The 23678-nt window shown below is 43.6% G+C and overlaps 1 protein-coding gene across 3 annotated transcripts in view; it reads left to right on the top strand.

Moving 5' to 3' along the window:
- STAB2 (stabilin 2) overlaps positions 1–23678 on the top strand; it is a 137278-nt gene that overhangs the window by 12362 nt on the left and 101238 nt on the right. For all 3 annotated transcript variants that reach the window (XM_023509399.1, XM_023509400.1, XM_023509398.1), the window contains 6 exons: positions 5495–5580; positions 6754–6823; positions 15749–15844; positions 20700–20825; positions 22349–22545; positions 23282–23415. In XM_023509399.1, coding sequence (XP_023365167.1) covers positions 5495–5580; positions 6754–6823; positions 15749–15844; positions 20700–20825; positions 22349–22545; positions 23282–23415 — 709 coding nt within the window. The remainder of the gene's footprint in view (positions 1–5494; positions 5581–6753; positions 6824–15748; positions 15845–20699; positions 20826–22348; positions 22546–23281; positions 23416–23678) is intronic.

The raw sequence follows: 23678 nt of genomic DNA, 5'->3' as shown, positions 1-23678 counted from the left end.
TTTTTTTTTTTTTTTTTTTGTATCACGTTATTTGCATCTCCAGACCCCTTTCTCTTTCTCACTGCATATTCCTTGCCCAGGTTTCAAATAATGGATGACACACATTGGAAACCATTCTTTTAGGCGGGTTGCTCTGAGTGACAAATAAATCCGAGTTCACATTAAGAACATATTTCACTTCCATTTCTGGCGGACAATTCCAACCAGAGCTCTAAATGGAACACCAGGACCCATTCTCTGCCCAGCACTGGGCACCAAGTTCCTAAAGGGGGTGACAGAGAATAGGCACCTCTGGGGTTTCTTGGGAGATAAAGTTACAGGGAAGTTCCTGGCCTCTTGCTGGGCAGGAAGTTTATTATCTTCCTTTAAAGAAACAGACCAGCTAATGATTTGCTGACAGCTTGTAATCATTAACCCTCCCTCCTGAGGAAAATAAGGACACAAGAGACCCCCAGAGTAGTGGTGACCCAAGGGAAATGTGATAATGACCTAAAATAGTCTTATCAGCAACTTGAGCCTCACCAGGCATCAAAATGTGCCCTTGTAGCAAATTCTATAATATCTCTTTCAAGCGTGGTTGCTGAGAATGTCGATTTTATTGTGTATCATCTTTTTCCTTAAGGGGGGGGGGCCCTAAGGTGACAGAAAATGATTTGAGAAGAAAGAAATGTATACTTTGGCTTTGAAAAGTGTATTTAAAAAGAAAACAGTTTTCATAAATTGTTAAAAGTTAATTTAGGCCATAAAAGGAGGGCTCCCCCTACCCCCATAGGCTTGCTACCCATTTTTCAAAGTTCTCTCTAGGGTTGGCAAAATCAAGCATTTATTGAGTGCCTATTACAGGCTGCCTGTCATCACCTATAGGATAGACACCGCTCCTAATCACATAGATGATAGTCCCTACCCCCAAGGTGCTCACAAAATAATGAGGGAAATCGGGGCCAGTGCCTGTGGCTCAAAGGAGTAGGGCGCTGGCCCCATATACCGGAGGTGGCGGGTTCAAACCCAGCCCCAGCCAAAAACAGAAAAAAAAAAAAAAATTATAATGGGGAAATCAACCCAAAAGCAGGGGAGGACTAACAGTGGTGCCTCTGGCCCAGGTAAGGACACAGGGGCTTTGAGGGGTTTTGCACCTTACTCCGAGAGAACAGACTAATAAATGCAGACATTATAGAGCTAATAAGAGAATATTATAAATAATTTTATGACAATACATTTGACAGTAAAGATAAAATAGACATATTTATTGAAAATTTAAGAAATTACTCAAGTTCATTCAAGAGGAAATAGATAAGCCATCATATACCCACAAAGTTAAATTTGAAGTGAACTGCTCCACAAAGAAAATTCCATGCCATGTAGCTTCATGGGTGAATACTAACACATTAAAGGAAGAAAATTGTGCCAACTTTACAAAAACTCTTCCCGGAAATTGAAAAAGAGAGACCATATCCTAGCTCATTCAATAGGAGAACATTACTATCCTGGTTGCCAAACCAGACAAATATATAAGAACAAAAAAATTACAGACCAACATTTTTAATGAGCCTACACATAAAAATTCTCAAAAGAATGGTTGACATAATGTATTATAATGATAATACATCATAATCAGTGCAAGAAGATAAACATTTACAAAGACATAAAATGTATAAGGCTTGGAAAGGAAGAAATAAAATTGTCTCTATTCTGAGACAACACAATTACCCATGGAGGAAATTTCCAGGAATGTCCAAGAATGTATTAGAACTAATACATGAGTTTATTAAGTTCTCAGGAGATGAGGCCAACATATAAAAATCAATTGCGTTTCTATGAACTAGCAATGAACGATTAGTCATTGAAATGTGAAAAAGCCATTAGAAGTAGCACCAAAAGCCATAAAGAACTCAGGTAGGAATCTAACAAAACTTGTGCAAAATTTGTAAGCTGAAATCTGTGAAATATTGAGGAACAAAAGAAAAGAAACTACTAAATAAATGGAAAGCAATACTGTGATTATGATTAGAAAATTCAATATTTTCAGGTGTTGGTTCTCCCTAAATGGATCATCAATTCAATGTGATTTCAATTAAAATCCTAGTAGGATTTTGGGGGGAGGGGAGTACAAATGGACAAACTGATTCTAAACTTTTACGGAAAAACAGACGTACTAGAACAACCCAAGTAATTATGAAAAAGACCAAGTTTAAGGACTTACATGATCTGATTTCAACAAGTGGTTCAACTAATTTTTAGATGAGATTCCAATGGCTTACCTGGGCCCTGCTGCTTGAAGTTCTCTCCCTCCTCTTCATCCTGACCTCCTGGTACCCTTTAAATAAAGAACAAACCTTTAACAAGGCCCTTCCTTAATGATCTGGCTGTTACCACCTGTTGAGACCAGCTCTAAACCAATCCGGCCATTCGGAATTAGGTTGTTTGGAGTAAATACTGGTAACATCCAGTAGGTAGAGTGATGAGAGCTCCAGGTGACAACCCTTATCCCATTTTGTAAACCAGCATTACCTGGTTGGTTTTTGTTTAATCCCTGACTCTTCCCTCACTAGACAGGTAGCACCATGGAAGTAGGAACTGGCTAAGTGCGTTCACCTGTGTATAGCCAGGGCCTCACACGCTGCCCTGTCCAAACCGGAGCCCAATAAGTTACTTTCTGAGTGTTGTTAACTGTCATAGCACCAATCAGAAAGAATGAAAACCAGAGAAGATAGGCTCTAAATGATAGCATCTGCCATTTCTTTGTTTTTATTTCAGATTCATAGGAAGGTCCAGACGATTGGATCACATTGTTTGTGTTTATGAGGCAGAGCCCAAATTGTAGTTGTGCAGCCACCATTTATTGAACAACTAATATTTCCAGTCCCTACAAAAACTGTCCCGGAAGACATACAGAGGCAGGCATGGACTTTCCTAAAGGGAAAGCAAAGGATTGAGCTGAGATTCAAACCCAGAACATTCTGACTGCATGTCCCAGCTCCTCCTATGACACCACGGCATCTCAAATAACCACTGGCTGACTTGGTGAGAGCAGCCCTAATCGACATCTTGTTTTTCAAAGTGACTTAGAGATATTAGCTGTGCTGGCCGGGTGCAGTGGCTCATGCCTGTAATCCCAGCCCTCTGGGAGGCTGAGGCGGGTGGATTGCTTGAGTTCAGGAGTTCGAGACCAGCCTGAGCAAAGTGAGACCCCCATTTTTACAAATAGAAAAAACTATCCAGGTGTAGTGGCAGGTGCCTGTAGTCCCGGCTACTTGGGACGCTGAGACAAGAGGATCACTTGAGCCCAAGCACTTGAGGTTGCCGTGAGCTATGATGCTACAGCACTCCACCCAGGGCAACTGAGACTCTGTCACAAAAATGAAAAAATATTAGCTGTGCCTCAGTATGCCTGCTCCTTCTCTCACCTCCCAAACATGTCTGTTGTCCATGCTATGGTCCTGGGATTCAGAGCTGCCTGATGAGGGTGGGTCATGGTGAACAGTGCCAGTGACTCTGGAGCCCCTGCCTGGGTGAGGAGCTTGGCTGTGCCACATCTGTGAAAAGAAAGAGACCACAAACTCAAAAGAGGCATTTGAGACCAAAAGGTAGTTTACAAACATTCTGCATACAGGGAAAAAACATAAGGAGTCAGAGAGAAAACCATCTACGGAGGGACACCGTGACTCTCTCACCTCAGTAGCACCTGCTAGTTATAAACGATCTTCTGAAAAGCCAGCCTAGTAGCTCACGTGAGCCACCGGGGTCTCTTCCAGAGATCTGCCTCTCTGTGTGCTTAGAAGGCTCTTTTTCCAAGAGCTGCTGTGATGGTCTGAATGTTTGTGTACCCCCCAAAAATTCGAACGTTGAAACCTTATCCCCAACGCGATGCTGTGAGGAGGCGGGGCCTTTCAGGGTGGAGCAGAGGGGTTGGTACTCTCAGAGAAGAGGCCCTGGAGAGCTTCCTCACCCCTTCCACTGTGTTTGCTTCTCTCTGCTTACTTCCTCATCTAGAAAGTGGGGCTAAAAATAGGACTTTACTTCAGAGCATTGGGATAAACAGCAAATACAGGCTTCCTTTAGCAGTTTTATGGAAGGCACCCACCTGACTAACTTCAATTCCTTCACCTAAACACATTTCACTGGCAGTGCATGACTTCCGCTTGCAGGTCCAGAGTCCTTGTTTCATTAGAGATTTCACTCAAATGGGCGTTAAACCTATGTCAACCCAGAGCCCTCCAAGTATAGAACCACCACAAGTATAAAAAGAAATACTTTTTTTTATCCTCATCACAGTAGTACCTTAAACGTCTGTCACTTGCCATTGTTTTAAATTCTCTATTTGATTTTGAGCATTGTCCCTCTGCCCCAGCATGAAATAGAATGCTTGGTATGTAGTGTGCATTCTCGGAGTGTACCGTGAAATCCTCTAATACTCTAAATGTTTATAAAAGCTCCAATTCAGGTCTCCTAGCCCAGAAGGGCAAAGTCCATGCTTGCTCAGAATCAACTTCTGAGTTAAATCTGAATTCCTTTTCTTACCTTGACAAGCATTTCATTAACTGGCTCCAATCATCCCCTTATATATCCCGTCGCCCTCCCTCTCCTCTCACCCCTCAGCTCTCAAGTCCCAGCCCCATCAAAGTCTATCATTCCCAGAACAGGCCAGGCCCTTCTATAACTCCAAGACTCTGTACTTGCTATTCCTTCTTCCTGAAATACCCTTCCCTTCTAGGCATGGCCAACTCCTATTCTGCCTTCAAAACCCCAGCTTAGAGAACTCCTCCTCTGACATCTGTCAGATTCCCTAAGGCAGCAGCGGTAGCTCCCTCCCCTCAATATTCTGTCTTACTGCACCAATGAGAAGGCATAGCTATGAAGTCATGCCAGGGCTAAGCTAAATTCCCAGCTTTGCAACTCAGAAACCAAGAGACCCTGAGTGAATTACGTGACCTCTGTAAAGTTCATCTGCTTGAGCGTCAATAGCAACCACTGCTGAGGACTGGGGATGATGTAAAGGAGATCATTTTGCAGGGATGTCCAACCTTGGTTTTTTCTCTGCCACACACTGGAAGAAGAAAAGTTACCTTGGGCCACACATTAAATACACAAACACTAACAAAACCCAATTGGCACCAAAAAAAGAAAAGAAAAGAAAAAAGTCTATGCTTACTTTTCATGTTGTCTGACTCCACAAGTAAGCAAGAAAAGTCATCACAAAATCAGCGTGCAAACTGCAGGCCACAGGTTGGACACCCCTGTAAAAGTGTACAGTAAATGCTCAGGAAATGGTAGACAGTGTGACGCCTTCTGTTCCAGCACATAGCCACACTGAGATTCCCTCATTGACATGTCTCCACCCCAGTGAAACCCTAAATGATACCAAAAGGGTCTGTAATTGTTTCTTATCCCTGGCAACTAGCACACTAGCTGGCTCAGGGTAGGCATTTAAATGCATCCTTGCAGAATGTTTGTGTGCTGTCATGAATGAATGAATCTGAGCTGTTTGCTCCCCTAGAGTGCCCAGGAGGAGCGGCGTCCCCTTGCAATGGCAGGGGCAGTTGTGCTGAAGGCATGGAAGGAAACGGAACCTGCTCCTGCCAAGTAAGTTCAGAAATGTGTTCTCTTTGCCCCTGATTCTGCTTCCCCTTCTTTACCTGTTGATTTCCCTTAAATACACACACACACTAGGTGAAGTCTCTAAGAGACAGAGGTATAATAAAAGAGTGTGCAGGCCAGGCACAGCGGCTCACACCAGAAATCCCAGCACTTTGAGAGGCCAGGGCAGGAGGATCACTTGAGCTTAGGAGTTTGAGACCAGCCTGGACAATGTAGTGAGACCCCATCTCTACAAAAACATTTCAAAATCATCCAGGCATGGTGCCATGTACCTGTAGTCCCAGGTATTGGGAGGCTGAGGCAGGAGGATCACTTGAGCCCAAGAGCTGGAGGCTACAGTGAGCTATGACTGTGCCACTGCACTCCAGCTTGGTTCACAAAGCAAGACCCTATCTCTAAAACTAAAAATATTAAAAATATTTTTTAAAAATGTAAGTATAAAATTTGCAACAAAATGATCTCTTAAGCATCTAGGGACCTTCAGGAGAGTCAATTAACTGCTCAGCCTTCAGCAGAGTCACCTGTAAAGTGGGTTTGATAGAGTACCTATGTAATAACATTTGCTGAGAAAGTAAAATGAGATCATGATGTGAAAATCCTTTGTGACACCACACAGAGCTAAAGACATTGTCACTGTTGCTATTAATAATCACCCCTATTCATCAACTACCCTTGGGTGCTATCCTCAGTGTCCTTTGTAAGCCATTGGGTCTGCCAATTGGAGAGTTTCTTTGTTACCTCCTGAAAGTGACTTTTTGCAAGACTCAAACCTTAGGGGATTAAATAACAGAAATCCTTCTGAAAGGGATTGGGCTCAATTGTCTTAAGAAATGCAAAACTGAGTTTTCCTTTCATGCCTGGGTGAAACTGGGATGTTGGCACTTGCTGTTTAAATCTTTGGACTGACAAAGCAGCTTCCTTCAGGAGAGCATCAGACCCTTAGTAAAAAATGATTCGGGATTAATCTGTGCATTATAACACACACACACACACAAAGCAAAGAACAAAGGAAAATCAGAAAGGAGGGGCTTTAGGAGAGGCCCACAGGGAAGATGTATTTCAGAAACAGACACTGACCAGACCAGACAGCTGCAAGGGCTTGGAGGGCTTCCTGGGTAACGCGTCTCCCACCGGGTCTAATGTCAACCCCTCTTGCAGGACGGGTTTGGTGGAACTGCCTGTGAAACCTGTGCTGATGACTCCTTGTTTGGACCCAGCTGTTCCACAGGTATGCCTGATTTTTGTGGGATCAAAGCATTTGTAAGGGTGGTGAGTCCCCAGAAAGACTATTTGTTGAAGGGAAAGCATTGAATGTCTCTATATAACCAAGTCTACACAGCAAAAGCAAAAACTTAGCAACAAATCTCACAAAATGGGATCATTGGAAAGAGAGGCAGCATTTTCTATGGTTCCCAGAACCTGCAGTCAGCTACTCACCAGTAACGCTCTCTGGCATCCTTCAGATTCCCTCTCCCCAGACTCCAGGATCCAAGAGCTGCCCATTCCTCACCTACCCAGCTTTTCTCTCGGGTCTTTCTAGATCTTGGTTTCAGCATAGATCCTATTTCCACCATAGGTTCCAACAAATTCTAATTTTTCCCTTCCTTTTGGGAAGAGAAATGATGGCCTGAGGTGGTCAGAGATTGCTCTGAGGTTGGTGCTCCTAATGAAACAAACAAACCTGACCGTGGCTTGTCCACTCTCTTATTTTGGGCTGCCCCCAGAAGTGGACCCTGAGAAAGGGACTGGAGTAACTAGTGGTTTATTTGGACAGTGATCCAGGAAACACTGGGCATGAGGAAGTGGCAGGGGGGAGATGAAGAGCATGTTATCCAGTCAGGTACCACTGAGGACCACTGGAGCTTTGCACCCTGGGGGGCTCTGGGAGTCGGTGCAGAACACACATCTCAGTGTCATCTCACCCAAGGGGAAAGGCAGCACAATGAGGCAGGCAGGATAACAGCTGTCCAAAGACATGTCCACCAAATCCCTGGGACGTGGAATTTGGCAAAAGGAGAATTAAGGGGTAGATAGAATTAAGGTTGCTAGTTATCTGGCCTTAAAAGAACAGATAACCCTGGAATATCTGAGTGGGCCCAATGTAATCACAAGGGCCCTTAAAGGTGGAATAGGTAAGTAATGACAGAGAGATGACATGTGGAAGACTCAACCAGCCATTGCTGGTTTGAAGAAGGAAAGGGAGCTGTAAACCCAGGCATGGGGGAAGCTTCTAGAGGCTGGAAGAGGGAAGGACACAGATTCTTTCCTAGAGCCTCCTAAAAGGAACACACGCCTGCCAACACCTTGATTTCAGCACAGTGATTTGGGATTTCTGACCTCCAGAAATGTAAGTTTGTGGCCATGGGTTACCACAGTGATAGGAAACTAAACCCCAGAGTCTTAGGGGAAGAGTGGCTTCTGTCCGCACCCCCAGCGCCCAGCTAGCGCCCAGGCAGAGCAGGCTCCTGAGGGTCACACAAAACCCTCAGGCAAAGAGTCCTGGATGAGGGATCCAGCTGCAGTGTCTGCAGTCTGCAAGACCTAAAGACTGGCTGGGGTTAAGGACAATGTTCGCCAGAACCACAGAAGGGATATACTTGGTGGCCTTTCTCCAATACCACTTTGGTTCTGGCTATTATGAAAAAATTAAATTTGGTAGACACTGCTATGATTCAAATTTTTTTTTTGCAAGAAAACCAGCACACGCACACATCACATCCCCATAAATTTGCATACTCTGTAATAAATTCCATCCGCAACAGCAGAAGCAGTGCCTTGGTCTAATCCACATGGTCTTTGAAAGTTAGAACCACTACTTCTTCCTCCCAGTCCCTCCTACACGCTGTGTGCATGGCAGGCACTCCCTACACTTGGGTGGATGAATAAACGTGTGAGTGTATGAGTGTATGAATGGGTGAACCCATCATCCAATTCACTCCGGCATGTGGTCCTGACCCAAAAGCACAGTTTTAGAACCCAGACTTTAGATTCAGACCAGGTTTTAGACCCAGGGCTACTAATTGTGAGAACCTAGATCCCTTAACAAACCACCTTCTCTTTTTTTGTCCTCATTGGTAAAAATAAAAATAATGTTGCCTCCTTGATGGAGGATTCGATAAAATAATCAATGTACAATAAATGTTAGTAATTATTATTGTTACACTTACTATTTCCTTAGTGTTCCCTAATCATAGTTGTTAGCAAAAGCAAATTTAAAACACATGATGATATTCTGTGTTTTTAAGGTTAGATGTTACGTTAAAAGACAGGCAATTTTGTCTCCTTCCAACTTCCCTACCATAATACCAGAATTTAAATAAAATAGTTTACGGAAGTATTGGGATGGGAAGGAATAAAGAAGGCAGCCAGCATTGCTTAGTTCCCAAGAAAACTGAGTAATTGTTTTGGGATGAAAAATTAGAAAGAAAATGAACGTGTTACTCCAAGAAGCAAGTATTGGTTACGGATGTCCACAGGTGTGCACAGAAAATCCAAACATTTCCAAATAAAGGAAATATCCTCCCTTCCAACTTGTGTGAGCCATGGAGAAAGGGCAAGTAAAAGGGAAAAGATGGTTTAGAAACCTAAATTTTGAAGTAATAAAATTGGATACCTAAACCAAGATTAAACTCCAAGCTCTCAATTCCAATAGAACTTGCTGTGGCCAGGCTCAGTGGCCCATGCCTATTATCCTGGCACTCCGGGAGGCCAAGGCAGATGGATTGCTTGTGTTCAGGAGTTCAAGACCAGCCTGAACAAGAGAGAGACCCTGTCTCTACTAAAAATAGAAGAAATTAGCCAGGTGTTATGGTGGGCACCTGTCATCTCAGCTACTCAGGAGGCTGAGGAAAGAGGATCACTTCAACACTTGAGGTTGCTGTGAGCTATGATGCCACGCACTCTACCCAGGGCAACAGAGTGAGATTCTGCCTCAAGATTAAAAAAAAAAAAGAACTTTCTGCAATGATGGAAATGCTCTGTATCTGCACTGTCCCACACAGTGGCCACCAGCCACATGTGGCCTTTGAGCACCTGAAATGGAACTAGTGTGACTGAAGAAATGAATTTCAAATTTCAGTTAACACTACTTCGCTCATATTTAAATGACCACACTAGTGGCCACCACATTAGCACAGCTCTAAAACGTAATGATTAAGAGGACAGGCCCTATGGTCAGACTAGCCTGAGTGTGAAGCCAGCCCCAGTGGCTGTGTGACAAAGGCAAGCTATTTAACCTCCCTAGGCTTTCCTCATCTATAACATAGGAATAGTAATACCTGCCTCGCGGGGCTGATGACACAGCAAAGCTTTTAGTAGTATATTTAGTAGTATATCACAAGCACTCAAGCAATGGAAATAAACATTAAACAAGGACAAAAACAATCCAGGAGAAAGTTGAATTATGAGCAAATGAATGAATGAATGACTCAGAGATGGCTGGTCCTCTCCCATTGACAAGGAGAGTAACTTGCAGACATTTTCAGCCAATTGGCCACTAGGGGTCAGTGTTGTTTCATGCAACAAGGTGTTAGTCTAGGGCGGTGACAAATTGGTCTGTAAGTAGGGCGCTGTATTAAGTGCAGTTTATTTTTAATGTTGGCTGAGGCTGGCTGCCAGAGCGCTCTCCTCCCAGACTGCAAGTTGCTTTAGAGAAGAAGTCGAGCTGCACTAGCCAAAGGTTTTCATCTCTGCTGCCAACCCTCTTGCCATCTCAATGCCTCCCTCCCAGCCCTCGCGACTGCAAAGCCCACCTTCTTTAACATGACCTGCAAATCAGTCCACACCATGTATCATTAATAAAAACAGCTAGCATTTGCTGAGGGCCTACTGTGTGCCAGGCAATGTGCAAAGAGGTTTCTTTGGATTCTCAGACAACTCTTTCAGAGGGAGGTTTCTCATTTTATGGATGAAGAAGCAGGGAGGTCGCTCAGGGCCATGCAACTATGATGGGGGCAGAGGCAGGATATCACGTCAGGTCTGTGTCTTCAGAGCCTGGGCCCCAAGCACTGCACTGTTCTGCCCCTGCCAAGCATCCACCATGTGTTATGTCCCAGACAGATGATAGGGATCCTAAGACGGACGAGACCAGGCTCCCAGCCCCAAGAAACTGAAAACGTGGGCTGGACTCTGGTGCAGTGTGCACAGCCCACACGGCATGACGGGCACACAGGAATTGTTCCCACAGGGGGCGTCAGAGGGGGCTGCATGCGCTGTCCATCCAATGAGAATGGCCCCAGCTTTGACCACTTTAAGTCACACTGCCCGAATTTCACGTGTCTCTGGAGATTTGCTGAGGTTGATTCACAAAGCACCAAGGGCTCTTTTTGTGACCATCTGGGGAACACGTTGCCACTCACATCTCCTTCCCAAGGACACATTCCTGGCAGCAGCTGGCAGCCCTGCAATGCGATGCCAGAGGCTTCCAAAAGCTGCCCATGCCAGGTCAGTTCATCCAGGGCAGAGGCTACACTGGCTAACAGGACGCAGGGAGATGCTCATACCGCACAGCCAGGGGTGGGCATCTCACAGCAAGGACAACACTTGCACTTACCATAGGCACTGGGAGCAGAGACTGAGTGACCTTCGCCTCCCCTCGTGCCCCTCACACTCCTTGACTGGCTGCACCACAGCACTTTGGACGAGAATCGTCCCTGTATCCCTAGAGCTTCGCTTTCCATTGCACTGTGAGCTCCTGAGATTTAGATATTGTCAGCTACTCATATTTGTAGACCTAGTGCCTAGTACAGTGCCTGCTATTAGGTAGGCGCTGAGCAAATATTTTTTAATTCAGTTGAATTAAATCTTCCCCTTTAAGCCCATAGGATGCCCCTCCCTGCATCCTGGTTATCTCCGTTACTAACTTAACTTCTCTCCAGGACCTGTCTGGCTCCAATAGCTACAGCCTAGTAAACATGATGTGCTTTGCTAAAAAGAATCAGTGGCAACAGAGTTTCTGAAGAGGGGATAAAACTCACAAAACCAACTTAATTCTTCATTTATTTCAGTGACTACCTGAATTAATTATCTCCCATTCCATTTTTTCATACGTGATACCGAAATAAAAATGATTCCTACCTCGAAGGGTGTGGTGAGCATTAAATTACATTATGCATGCAAAGCACTAAGCAAAAGGCCTGGCAAATAGTATTTAATAAAGGCCAATGCAGGCTCTCAGCTCCAAAATTGGAGGCGGCATCAAAAAACTAGTAATCAAGAAGAATAATTGTGTTGGTGTCCCAGGGATGCTATGACAAAGGCCTGCCAATTGGTTGAATGAAAAGAATAGAACGTATGGTCTCAGTTCTGGAAGCTAGAAGTTAAGTATGGAGTTGTTGGCAGGGCCATACTCCATTCAAAGCTTCTAGAAGAGGATGCTTCCTTGCCTTTACCAGCTTTGGTAGCTCCAGATGATGCTTAGTGTGGCATCGTGGCTCTAATCTCTGCCTCTGTCTTCACACGGCCCCTCCCCTGGTATATCTCCATCTCTTCCCCTCTTTCTTATAAGGAAACTAGGACACAAGTCATATTGGATTAAGGGCACATCCCACTCCAGTATGGCGTCATCTTAACTAATTACCTCTGCAATGACCCTCCTTCCAAATTGGGACATGCTGAGATATTGGGGCTTAAGACTCAAACAGATTCTTTTTTGTTGTTGTTGTTTTAGACAAGTTCTCTCTCTTGCCCAGGCCAGAGTGCAGTGATATCATCATGGTCCACTGCAGTGTCAAACTCCTGGGCTCAGACAATCCTCTTGCCTCAGCTTACCGAGTAACTAGGACCACAGGCATACACCACCACACCCAACTAATTTTTTCTACCGTTAGTAGAATTGAGGTCTTGCTCTGTCGCAGGCTGATCTTCAACTCTTGAGCTCAAGCGATCTTCCCACCTCGGCCTTGCAGAGTGCAAGGATTACAGGCGTGAGCCACCACACCCGGTCAAGACTCCAAAGTATTCTTTGGGGGGACAAAATTCAACCCATAACAACAATATTTTTAAAATATGGAATGAAACATCAAAATAAAGGCAGGATTCGACTCTGCACTTGCAATCTGGTGCCCTACTCCCTCACCCTAATCTCAGCCCTGTTGGATGCTGTCTTTATCTAAAAGCTATTTGAGTAGTTGTTGATATTGTTGTAGGGCTGTAAAAGATGTCGTGGGAAAATACAAGGTGGAGGGAAGGCCTGTCAAGGGGTTGCAATCTAATAGGGGAGAAAAATGTACAGATTGAGAAAGAGAAAAGCAGCCCAGACTGCTGTCAGCGGGTCATTGGCCTCGTTGCTGCCAGCTAGAGTGTCACCTGCTGAGCATAAAGAATTTCACAGAATATCACCAATCAGACAAAAACTGGCCACATCCATGGTGGAACAAAACTAAACTAAACAACTGCATAATAAGGTCCAAACAGAGACTAAACAACAATGGACAATCAGAAAAATAACTCAATAGCTGTGTCTCCTGCTAACACGAGTGCCTCTTCTGTGAAGGTTCACCCTTGCTGCCGAATTCGTTGGATCACTGGTGTGTTCCTGGTGGTCTTTGGATACCAGGCATCAGCTAAAGTAATAGTCTGAGTAGGACACAATAGATAGTGGGCATGGTATAAAGCATTGCCGGAGCAGAGGACCGCTGAGATGGAACCACAGAAGCTGGAACTTCAGCTGGGTTGAAGGATGAGGAGGATTTCAAGTGGCTCACACAAGGGAGCACAGCAGAGGCAAAAGCACTGCGGTGTGGAAAGCACAAGCTGCCTCTCCTGAGACTTCTGACTTCCGACTTCCACTCTAGAGTGGTCTTCCTAGGCCAGCCCAAACCCTCGCTTCTTCCTGGTCAGCTCCCATTGGTCCGTTGTGTGGTTGAGTTTATCGCACTGCATTACTATTGGCTGTCTTCTCCCGCCTTTAGACTGAGAGCTCTTGGAGGCCAGGGACTTTGTCCTGTTTACCTTTGGACCGATTAGCCTCTAGCACGATATCCCAAACATGGTAGGTGTTCAATAAATGGTATGAAGGACAGAAAGGAAATAGCAAACCAGAGTCATCCCACACACTGAGAATCTAAGATCCATAAAATGAAGGGATGAGAGATGAAAATGAAAAAATTATCAAGGCCAGAGTCAGATTAGAGAGATCTTTGTTTGCCAAACTAAGGAATCTAGATTTCATTTGGTGGGCAATTGAGAGTTGTTGAGATATTTGGGGGATGTTCACCCAGATGCCATTGTTAATATATTGAAATGGATGGGATAAAAGGTGAGAGATTGGAGCTAGCTAGGCAAGGCAAGATGCTACTGCAATAATCCAGGCAAAACATGGTAAGAACTCGAAGAAGGACTATGGTACCAGTGGCAACAAGGAACAGGAGAGCAAGGTGGGAGGCCTAGAGAATACAAGTGACTTGATTCTCAGATGCTTGGAATACTTTAAACTTTACTAATCCCTGCTTTTCTGGCATTTTTAGTTAAATTTTTAACCAGGTATGTCTTAATTATGTTCCACTTTGGCTAATGTTAATTTGGCTTACATGCATTGACCATATGTGTGGTAGGAAGAATAACAGCTACTGAAACATAACTATAGTACAGAAAGATGAAGGAATGAGGAGAGAGAGGGGAGAGGAGGGAGGCCATGGGAGGAGGGAGCGCATTTGGGGAGACCTTACCTAATGTACATAATGCAATGATGCATGTCAAAACTATTAAGAAATGAATGTAGGGCAGTGCCTGTGGCTCAAGGAGTAGGGCGCCAGCCCCATATACCAGAGGTGGTGGATTCAAACCCAGCCCTGGCCAAAAACTGAAAAAAAAAAAAAAAATGAGTATAATTGTGATGGATGTGTTACTTAGTTCAATGTAAGCATTTCACATTGTATATCGAAACAGCACACTGAACCCCATAAATGCATTAGTGTATAAAGTTATGATTTAATAAAAAATAATAATTAAAAATAATAATAATGGCTGCCAAATGGCTTCTAATCCTGAGGACCTGTGAATTTGTTAGGTTACAAAGAAAAGGGAAGTAAGGTTGTGGATGGTATTAAGGTTACAAATCAGTCGATTTAAATTTGTCCATTTGAATGGACCAATTGTTATCCATCATCCAAGTGGGCTTAGTACAATTATATAGATTGTTATAAGAGGAAAAGGAAGGCAGAAGAGAGAGCCAGTGGAGATGGTAGGATGAGAAGAACTCTTTGTCAGCTTTGAAGATGGAAAAGGGGATTATGACCCAGGAATGGAGATGAGCTCTAGAAGCTGGAAAAAACAATGGAAGAGATTCTCCTCTGGACTTTCCAGAAGAAATATAGCCCTGTTGAGACATTGGCTTTAGCTCAATGAGACACATTTCAGACTTCTGACCTCCAAAACTATAAGATAAACATGTGTCATGTTAGCCACTAAGTTCATGGTACTTTTGTTACAGCAGCAGTAGAAAACTCATACCAAATCCTTCACAGAGGGCTGCCCAGAGGATGCTATTGGCTCAGCCTGATAGTACATCTGGCTCAAATGAGACACAAACCGGGTCCTAAAGAGTTGACTATTTATTTCAAATGCCCTTCATTTGTTGCCTCTGAAATGATTTGTCAATGGGCTAAAAATTCATCTATTTCAAGCTAGAAAAAATGGCAAAATTATTCTAGGCCCTTCTGGATTTCTTTTTCATCCTCATGTTGCTCCATCATTCAGGAAGTAGGATTTATTTGCATAAATGTTTGCTACCAACAGTGATCGACTTAGTATCAGGTTTTCTTTTTTAAATGCAACAGGTGTATATAAAACATTAAGTTAATTCTCTTGTTGGGGCACCCAAATATGAAATAGTTTGAAAATAGGGAGATAAAAGCTCCAAAGCCTGTGATATGCCAGTTATGCTTTATAAATATTATCTCACATAACTCTATAGAAATCCTAGAAGTGAGGTATCATCATCTACATGTTACATACTTTAAAAAAAAAAAAACTGATGCTAATAAAAAAAAGATGAAGCCAGATTCAAACAAGGGTCTCTAGGTCTACAAACCCATGGTTTTCTTCACCTTGTCATACAGATTCCCAGCAAAGACTATCTGAAAATATTAGGCTTCTGGAATCATTAGATGCAATCTCTATCAGGTAATAAAAATGCCCCATTTTCTATCTGCAGTGTGCAATTGTGTGCATGGGGTGTGCAACAATGGACCAGATGGTGATGGAACCTGTGAGTGCTACTCTGCATACACTGGCCCCAACTGTGACAAGCGTGAGTACCCCCCTAGATCAAACAGCACAGATGTACGCATTTCAATTTTGCTCTATGGGGGTGAGGTGCCATCAAATGTTTGCTAGAAGGAAATCAAAAATTTAAAAAAGAGAGGGTAGAGGAAAAAGAGGGGAAGGGAGGAGAGGGAGGAGAGGAGAGTGGAGAGAGGAACAGAAGCAGTGCAGTGACAAGGCTATAGCTATGTTTTAGGAGGTCAAGCTGGAGGCAGTGTGTAGGGTAGAGTGGAGAAGGAGGCACTGGGGCTAGGAAGCTAATAGCAGCCATTGCAACAGGTTAGTCACCTAGTGAAGGGGATGAGACATAGTCTCAATTATAGGTCACAAAGGCACAGCACATGAACAGCCCTAAGGAGGAGGAAACAGAGGCTCACCAAGCCTAAGTGACTCATCGAAGATCACACAGCTGGTGAATAAGAGTTGGGACTCAAATCATTTGACCCCATTAAACAATCTATTACACTGGGTCCAATCAAGAGATAGAAATCACAGGGTGATTTAAACAAGAGAAGTTTAATATGAAGAATTAGTAAGCTGCAAGACAGTAGTAGTGACAAAATGCAAACTCTGAGGATGATGGAGCCTAAGAAGGACAGTCTTGAAAGGGGTTGGCCATTCCCAAAACAGGATTCAAACCTTGATGGAGAGGGTGTGGCTGGCAAGCCCACTAGGTGACTGACAAGTTTGCTATGTTTCCCAAGCCAGCACTGGACCACAGTGACCTAGCAGGCATGGGACAACCCTTCAGTACACCAGGGTGCTGAGGCTGGTGGGTGAAGGCGCAGAAGAATCTGGGCCCTGGCATGGGGGGAAGGCTGGGTTGTGCAGTGTATGTGTGGGGAGGGCTGCAAGAATATCACTGGGTTCAGGCCAAGGATGCAAAGTCACCTAGGGACTCTAGGTACATAGCAGGGGTAAAGCATCCCTGAACAGACTATGAGTATAAGCAGCAGCAAACAAACCCAGCAGAAGCACACCTTTGCACCCTGGATCTAAAAGGAGGAACCCCTGCCTCCTGCCTTGTCTCTCAGCGCCCTCTACTGGCAAAGCTTATATTGCTCTGTGAAGGAGAGACTCAGCAGAGCAGGTTCTGAAGGGTGAACTTGGAGCTGAGAGGTTAAGAAATTGGTCCTTCTGCCTGTAACTCTAGCCTCGCCTAACTTTTCCTCTGGACTGTAGCCTCCTGTAAAATGAAGGGATTGGGCAAGATTACATGTCAACAAAGGCAAACTCGTTTTGTTGAAAGCCACTGAGATGCTATGAGCACTGGCAGTGACAAGGGAATAAAACACAGCCTCTGCCTTCTTTCTGTGGAGGAGACAGCCTTGCAGACCACCAGTTCAAATCCAAGGCCAGCTAGGTGGGATGACCCCTTCGTGGGTGTGGCTACCCCGTCATTATCCAGAGGACACATGGGTAGAGAGGTCTTCTCAGTAAGGCAGGCGACTCAGGCCAGAAGCTGACCTAATAAAGAACCCTGACAGATAAGCTTCTAAAGGAAAAAATAATAATAATTTGAGTCAAAAGATAAACGAGAGATTAGGACAAAACTATTTGAAATTCACATGGTAGATGAATTTGTATAATAAAGTCCATGAACCCAATTTTTAGAATGAACCTAGGAACAGCTCATTCTCGGGATAAGAAACGAAAACTACTAGTAAACACGAAAAAGATACCAAACCTACTAGTAGTCACACAAACACATACCTCTGATTGAAATGAAGCTCAGATTTGGAGTCTTGGAGGTTTTGTGTTGGTTTGTTTTGACTTTTTGCCCACTATGTTACATGGATTGAAAATATAAATAATATCCATCCGTGAGAAAAGTGACAAGGAAAATATTGATTTTCCTACAACAAATGGGGGACAGTTATCAGTAAAATTTCAAGGCATGTTTACAGTATGCTGGTGCAGCTTAGGGGAAGGGACAGGTTAGCAGATGTAGGTAAGAATATATATTATATACAGAGAAATTCATGGAAGTATTATTTATAAGAGAAAACAAACTGGAAATAAGTTGAATGTCCATTACTAGGAAATTAGTTGAATAAATTTCAGTATATCCTATGCCAGTTAGAATGATGTTAGCTGGTATAATAAATAAATACAGGGTTGGCACCCAGAGCACAGTGTTTACGGCACAGGCCACATACACCAAGGCTGGCAGGTTCGAACCCAGCCCGGGGCCAGCTAAACAACAATGACAACTGCAACAAAAATAGCCAGGCATTGTGGCAGGTGCTGTAGTCCCAGCTAGTTGGGAGGCTGAGGCAAGAGAATCTCTTAAGCCCAAGAGTTTGAGGTTGCTGTGAACTGTGATTCTACAGCACTCTACCAAGGGTGACATTGTAAGACTCTGTCTCAAAAAAAGAAAAAAGAAGCAGCAAGTACCATGTAAAACTCAATGTGACCAAAATGACAGTATCACTGTCCAATCTGACTCTAAAGCTTGAGAAGTTGTGCTGTGTCAGCCGACTCACCTATCTCATCCGTAACTAAATGGTTAAGAATAAAACAGAAATATGTTTTTTCTATTAAGCATGTGACTATTTTAAATGTCTACTAAGTTCTCAAAACATAAATTGTTATTGAGGTTTCGGGGGTTCAATTACTTAATAAATGGACCTGTTAAGTATTCCTTTTGATATAGGAGCACCATGAAAAAAATTATTGAGACACTAAGAGACTGTAACTTGAGACATTGGTGTAGTGTCACTCCTGTGGGAGTCCAGTGTGGGTGCTCCTGTCTGATGTGCCCACCTTCCCAGCACATGGTGATCAGGGATCCAGACCTTTCCATCCTGTGACTCTGTCATTCTCTAATGCCTCAGAACATTCTGCTTCTAGCAACCATGAACGGGAAAAGAGAGAGTAAAGAAGCACCTGCTTACTACAGTCCAGGAAAAATACATAAAAATCCCGCTCAGTCTCCCATCAGTGTGAACTAGGCACATGATCCTGCCTCGATGCAAAGGAGGATGGAAAATGTCATCCTCAAGGGGCATCCACTCCTGGAAACTCCTATACTTTATAGAAGGAGGAGAGGAATAGTGTCTATGAATTTTTGACTCAACTAGCCACTGTTGGGAGACAATTGTACACATCTTGAGAGTAGCAGACTGACTGCCATCTCATCTTTTCTAGGACGTTCCAGCTCATCTTTCCAGGATGTTCACATATTAAACAACCTTGAAAGACATAGTATCTTTCTCAAGAGCAAAAGGCAGGAATGCTTTTTGCCAGTGCCAGTTACCAATGTACTGCCTCTCAGCTCCAAATTGACCCTTTTTGCCTGCTCTGTGATAATGGAGATGAGCTCTCTAAATGTTTCTCTTTTTTTTCAGCTAGCGAGATGTGAAACCATCTCAGTAGAGGATGCTGCAGGGACAGTGGAGGGAAAGGAGTTTATCTCTTCTGTTTCTGATTTGGCTCACTCACCAGGCTTCCCAGAAACAACTTTCCTCCATTTCTCAGACCCACACAGTTAGGTTCCCATAGAGCTCAGCTTCCTTCAGCATCTGGCTACTGCACACTGTCCAGGCCTTGACTGGGGATGGGGCGGCATAGACAGGAGCCCCAGAAACCAGGCTGTGTTGCTCTATACCTCCTCTCCTCAGCCCCACGCACACCACAGGCCTTGTAGATCTGGCCATCTAAGGAGCTGGCCACCCCACCTGCATCCCACCCAGGCCTAAACCAACACAGAGGTACACTACCCTTTTGAGAGGGTGGCTGCTTAGCTCCTGTTTCCAGTAGCACCCAGTGGCCAGCAGCTTGCCTGGGCACCTAGTGAGTTCCAAGACTTGGCACCTTCCCAGAGACAACCTTCCCAGGCAGCCCAGAGAGCAGATTTCCAGCAAGATTCACTGTTAAGATACGTAAACAACTTCCGCCATCCAGCGGCCAAGGCTGTGAGTTTTCCAGTGACATCCAGATCTTAGCCAGGAGGAAGGAAGTTTCTACCTGCACACTTATCTCCGCCCTAGTGTAGTGGCTGTTCTTTATATATTTGCTATTCTTCTATTCATTAGAATTCTTTAATTCTCACTAGCTAATTTCCCATGACTTCAATTCTCTGTTCATAATTCTTTATATTAAAACTTTCCCTGTTGAAATAATTATGTGGTTTCTGTCTCCTGTCTGGCCCTAAATAATATATTGCTCCTTACTGAAGGAAAAAAAAAATAATATCTCAAGTTTCCTAAGATCAGGGCTCCTCTCTTATAATAAAACTCACAGCATGTACAGGCCTAATTCTAGTTCTCTTTGTATTGTCCTGTGGGAATTAAGTCTTAGAAAAACTAGTGCCAGAATGCTGATACCCTGGCTATTGCACGGATGTGAGTAATAAACTGTCTTTTGTCTCTAGCCAAGGAGTTTTGTATCTTCTACCAGCATCCATGAAATTATATCAGCTCAACTTGTTAGCTTTGCAAGTTGGCAAATATGTCAGACGTTTCATAGTTTTTGACAGCCCCTCTATGTCATATGTATTAAATACTGTGCAGTTATTAGAGATTAAGGCAGCTCCTTACAGCCTTCTATAATATACTTTAAATTAAAAACAAGCTTGCTCAGTATTTTAACAAGATTCTCTTTTGTTAAAAAATCATACAAATACATTTATAAATTAATATATTTATATTGGTTGTTGACATTGGTAACTTTGGGAGTGGGATTGGAGTGTAAGAATAAGAAAACCATTCCACTTTATGTCTTCTGTGTTTTTTGAATTATTATAATGAGTCTGTGTTGCTTTTTTAATAAAAAGGAATACCATAGTTTTAGAACTATTTATCTGCTAATGCAGCTACCTCCACAATCTTCCCTTGCAGCTATTCCTAAGTGTGCAGCCTTGCTCTGCCCAGAAAATTCCAGATGTTCACCTTCCAGTGAAGATGAAACCAAACTAGAATGCAAATGCCTTCCCAATTACCAACAGGACGGCAAACACTGCCAGCGTGAGTAGAATTGAGATCCTGTTAGTTTATTCATTGAGGTATTCAGGTTATTGAACAGGCAAATGAATCCTCAAAAACTCCTTTATATTAACACAATGACAGTCTTTATTTCTTTCTATGTAACTGAGAGAAATATGTAAGAAATGCCAAGCAAGGCCGGGCACGGTGGCTCACACCTGTAACCCCAGCACTCTGGGAGGCCGAGGTGGGTGGATTGCCTGAGCTCAGGAGTTCGAGACCAGCCTGAGCCAGACTGAGACCCTGTCTCTAAAAGCAGCCAGGCATTGCGGCATCTGTAGTCCCAGCTACTTGGGAAGCTGAAGCAAGAGCATCACGTAAGCCCAAGAGTTTGAGGTTGCTGTGAGCTGTGATGTAACAGCACTCTACCGAGGGCGACAAAATAAGACTCTATCTCAAAAAAAAAAAAGAAAGAAAAGAGTGCCAAGCAAAATGGTCATTGTGTGGTAGTCCATCAATAAATGGCAACATGCTTATTAAAGCACATATATAGAATTTTATACACTTTTATATCACCTTAATGTTGCATAAAATATAATGCTTCTTTTTTTTCTTTTCATGCTTATTCACTTTATAAGAGACTGTCTTGTATATCAGTTAATAACATGGACTCTGCAGCCAGACAGCCTGAATTCAATCCTAGATCTGTCTTTTACTAACTACATGACCTTTAACCTGCCTGTGCCTTAGTTTTTCTATCAAATGGGGATAATAGTGATACCCACCTTAGGGGACTGTTGCGGGAAGTAAATGAGTTAATATACACCAAATTCTTAGAGCATGGCCAGTACTATAAATTCTATAAGCATTAGTTGTTTCTTTCACAACATTAGTTGTGTGTTAACTACACAATATTATGGCATAGTAATATATCAACACAACCACTGTGGTTACAATTGCTAATGATCATACATAAATCTATTTGGTGGAAGGAGAGTGATCAGGTGGAACTGGAAAATGTTCTTCTTAGCAAAGTATCACAAGAATGGAAGAAAAAGTATCCAATGGACACAGCCCTATTATAAAACTAATTTATAGTACTCAAATGAAAGCTACAACCTAATTCTAGCCCAAGAATATGGGGAGGGGGAGGGGAGGGGAGAAGGGCGGATGGGTGGTGGGAGGGTGACTGGGAAGATCACCTCTATGGTCTGTCTAACAAGGGTACAAGTGAACTTTTCTAGAACTAGAGTATAAATGTTTTAACACAATAACTAAGTAAATGACACAAAGTCTCTGTTAACCAGTTTGATGAAAATGTTTCAAATTGTATATGAAAACACTACACTGTACCCCATGTTTGCATTAATGTATACAGCTATCTTTTAATTTAAAAAAGAGAGAGTGATAAGAATGGCTGAGAGAAAGTATTTCCTTCTCTCTGAAAACTGTTGAGTCGTCTGTGGCTTGGATGAGCTATGATCCGCTGGTGCTCACAGCTCAGTTTTCCCTTGTGCGTCCCCCAGTGTGCCTAACCGCCTCTCCTCTTGTCATTGCCTCTGAAGCCATCAATCCATGTTTACAAAAAGTCTGCCACCCTCGTGCTCTCTGCACATACCTGGGACCAAACCAGCACAGTTGTGCATGCCAAGAAGGCTACCACGGGGATGGCCAGGTGTGCTTGCCGGTGGACCCCTGCCAAACCAGCTTTGGAAACTGCCCTATAACATCTACAGTGTGCAAGTATGATGGGCCTGGACAGGTGAGCAAATGATGCAGGGAACTGAGGCATCTCGGAGCCAGACAACGCACCAGAGGTAGACCATGCGTTGGGAACCATCAGTTCACCCGTCCAGGGCTCAGTTGGGGCTTCCTCTCTAGACAGGTCTTCAGTTGCTCAGGGCCTGACTGCAGTGCCCACATCCACCCAGTCTCACTTCTTCAGCTCCCCCATCAAAACTTAACTGTCTCATCTTCTCTCCTACCACAGTCCTCTGGGGTAACTGGCAAATTCAAAATTGGATTAACAAATATACTGTCAACCAAGTCTTGGGTGAATATATGATTGACTTTCGCCCCAAATCTTCCATTGTCTGTAATATCTTTTTAAGTTGAAAGGGGCTTTTAGAATAAAAAAAAATTACCCTGTCCTGAAGGGACACTATTCTAGAGCAATAAGACCTTTCATCTGAGCGTCAGTCTCTGCTCACCTATAGACAATTAAAAACCAGGATTATGGAGCCAGAGAGGTCAAGGTTAGGAAACAAGAAATCTGAAAAGCTGAACTTCACAAACAAGGGTCATGAGCTTCCAGGAGGTGAGATACACAAACGTGGTGTCCTCATCTACATGCTTTGACACATTTTTAGTCTAAGCCGACACTTCAGACCTACTCTGGGTTAGTTTTTAAGGGAGAATAAGAACATGGATTAAAGAAGAATGCCAGCAGAAGTGACTAATGAGGACCCTGTGTGTTTTTCTCTCCCTGTCTACTGAAGTCTCACTGCGAGTGCAAGGATCATTACCACGGTTTTGTACCCGGAGTGGGGTGCACATTGACCAATATCTGTGAGTCAAATAACCCGTGTCATAGGAATGCAAACTGCACCACTGTTGCTCCAGGCCAAACCGAGTAAGTCTTTTCCATCCCATTGCCAACTTTTCCAAGGGGTGAAGGAGGTGGCCTGTCAATGCTGGAAGTTCCTTGAAGGGGAGGCCACATGTCTTATTCAGCCTTGTATCTACCATCTCCTCACAAAGTAGGAACAAGGATCACAGGGGGTGCTTGGTAAACCTTTCCTTAACCAACAAGCTACTCAATAATCTCCTTTACCATGACCATTAGAACATTCTGGAGTGTTGATTTGCCTGATGGCTTGGTCTGAAGTGGTCAGA

Source organism: Otolemur garnettii, unplaced genomic scaffold (genome assembly GCF_000181295.1).
Source record: "Otolemur garnettii isolate 467f Iridium unplaced genomic scaffold, OtoGar3 scaffold00007, whole genome shotgun sequence".
In the NCBI taxonomy this organism is placed as follows: domain Eukaryota; kingdom Metazoa; phylum Chordata; class Mammalia; order Primates; family Galagidae; genus Otolemur; species Otolemur garnettii.
Note: the sequence above shows the minus strand (reverse complement) of the source record. Positions and strands in the feature narration are given on the sequence as shown.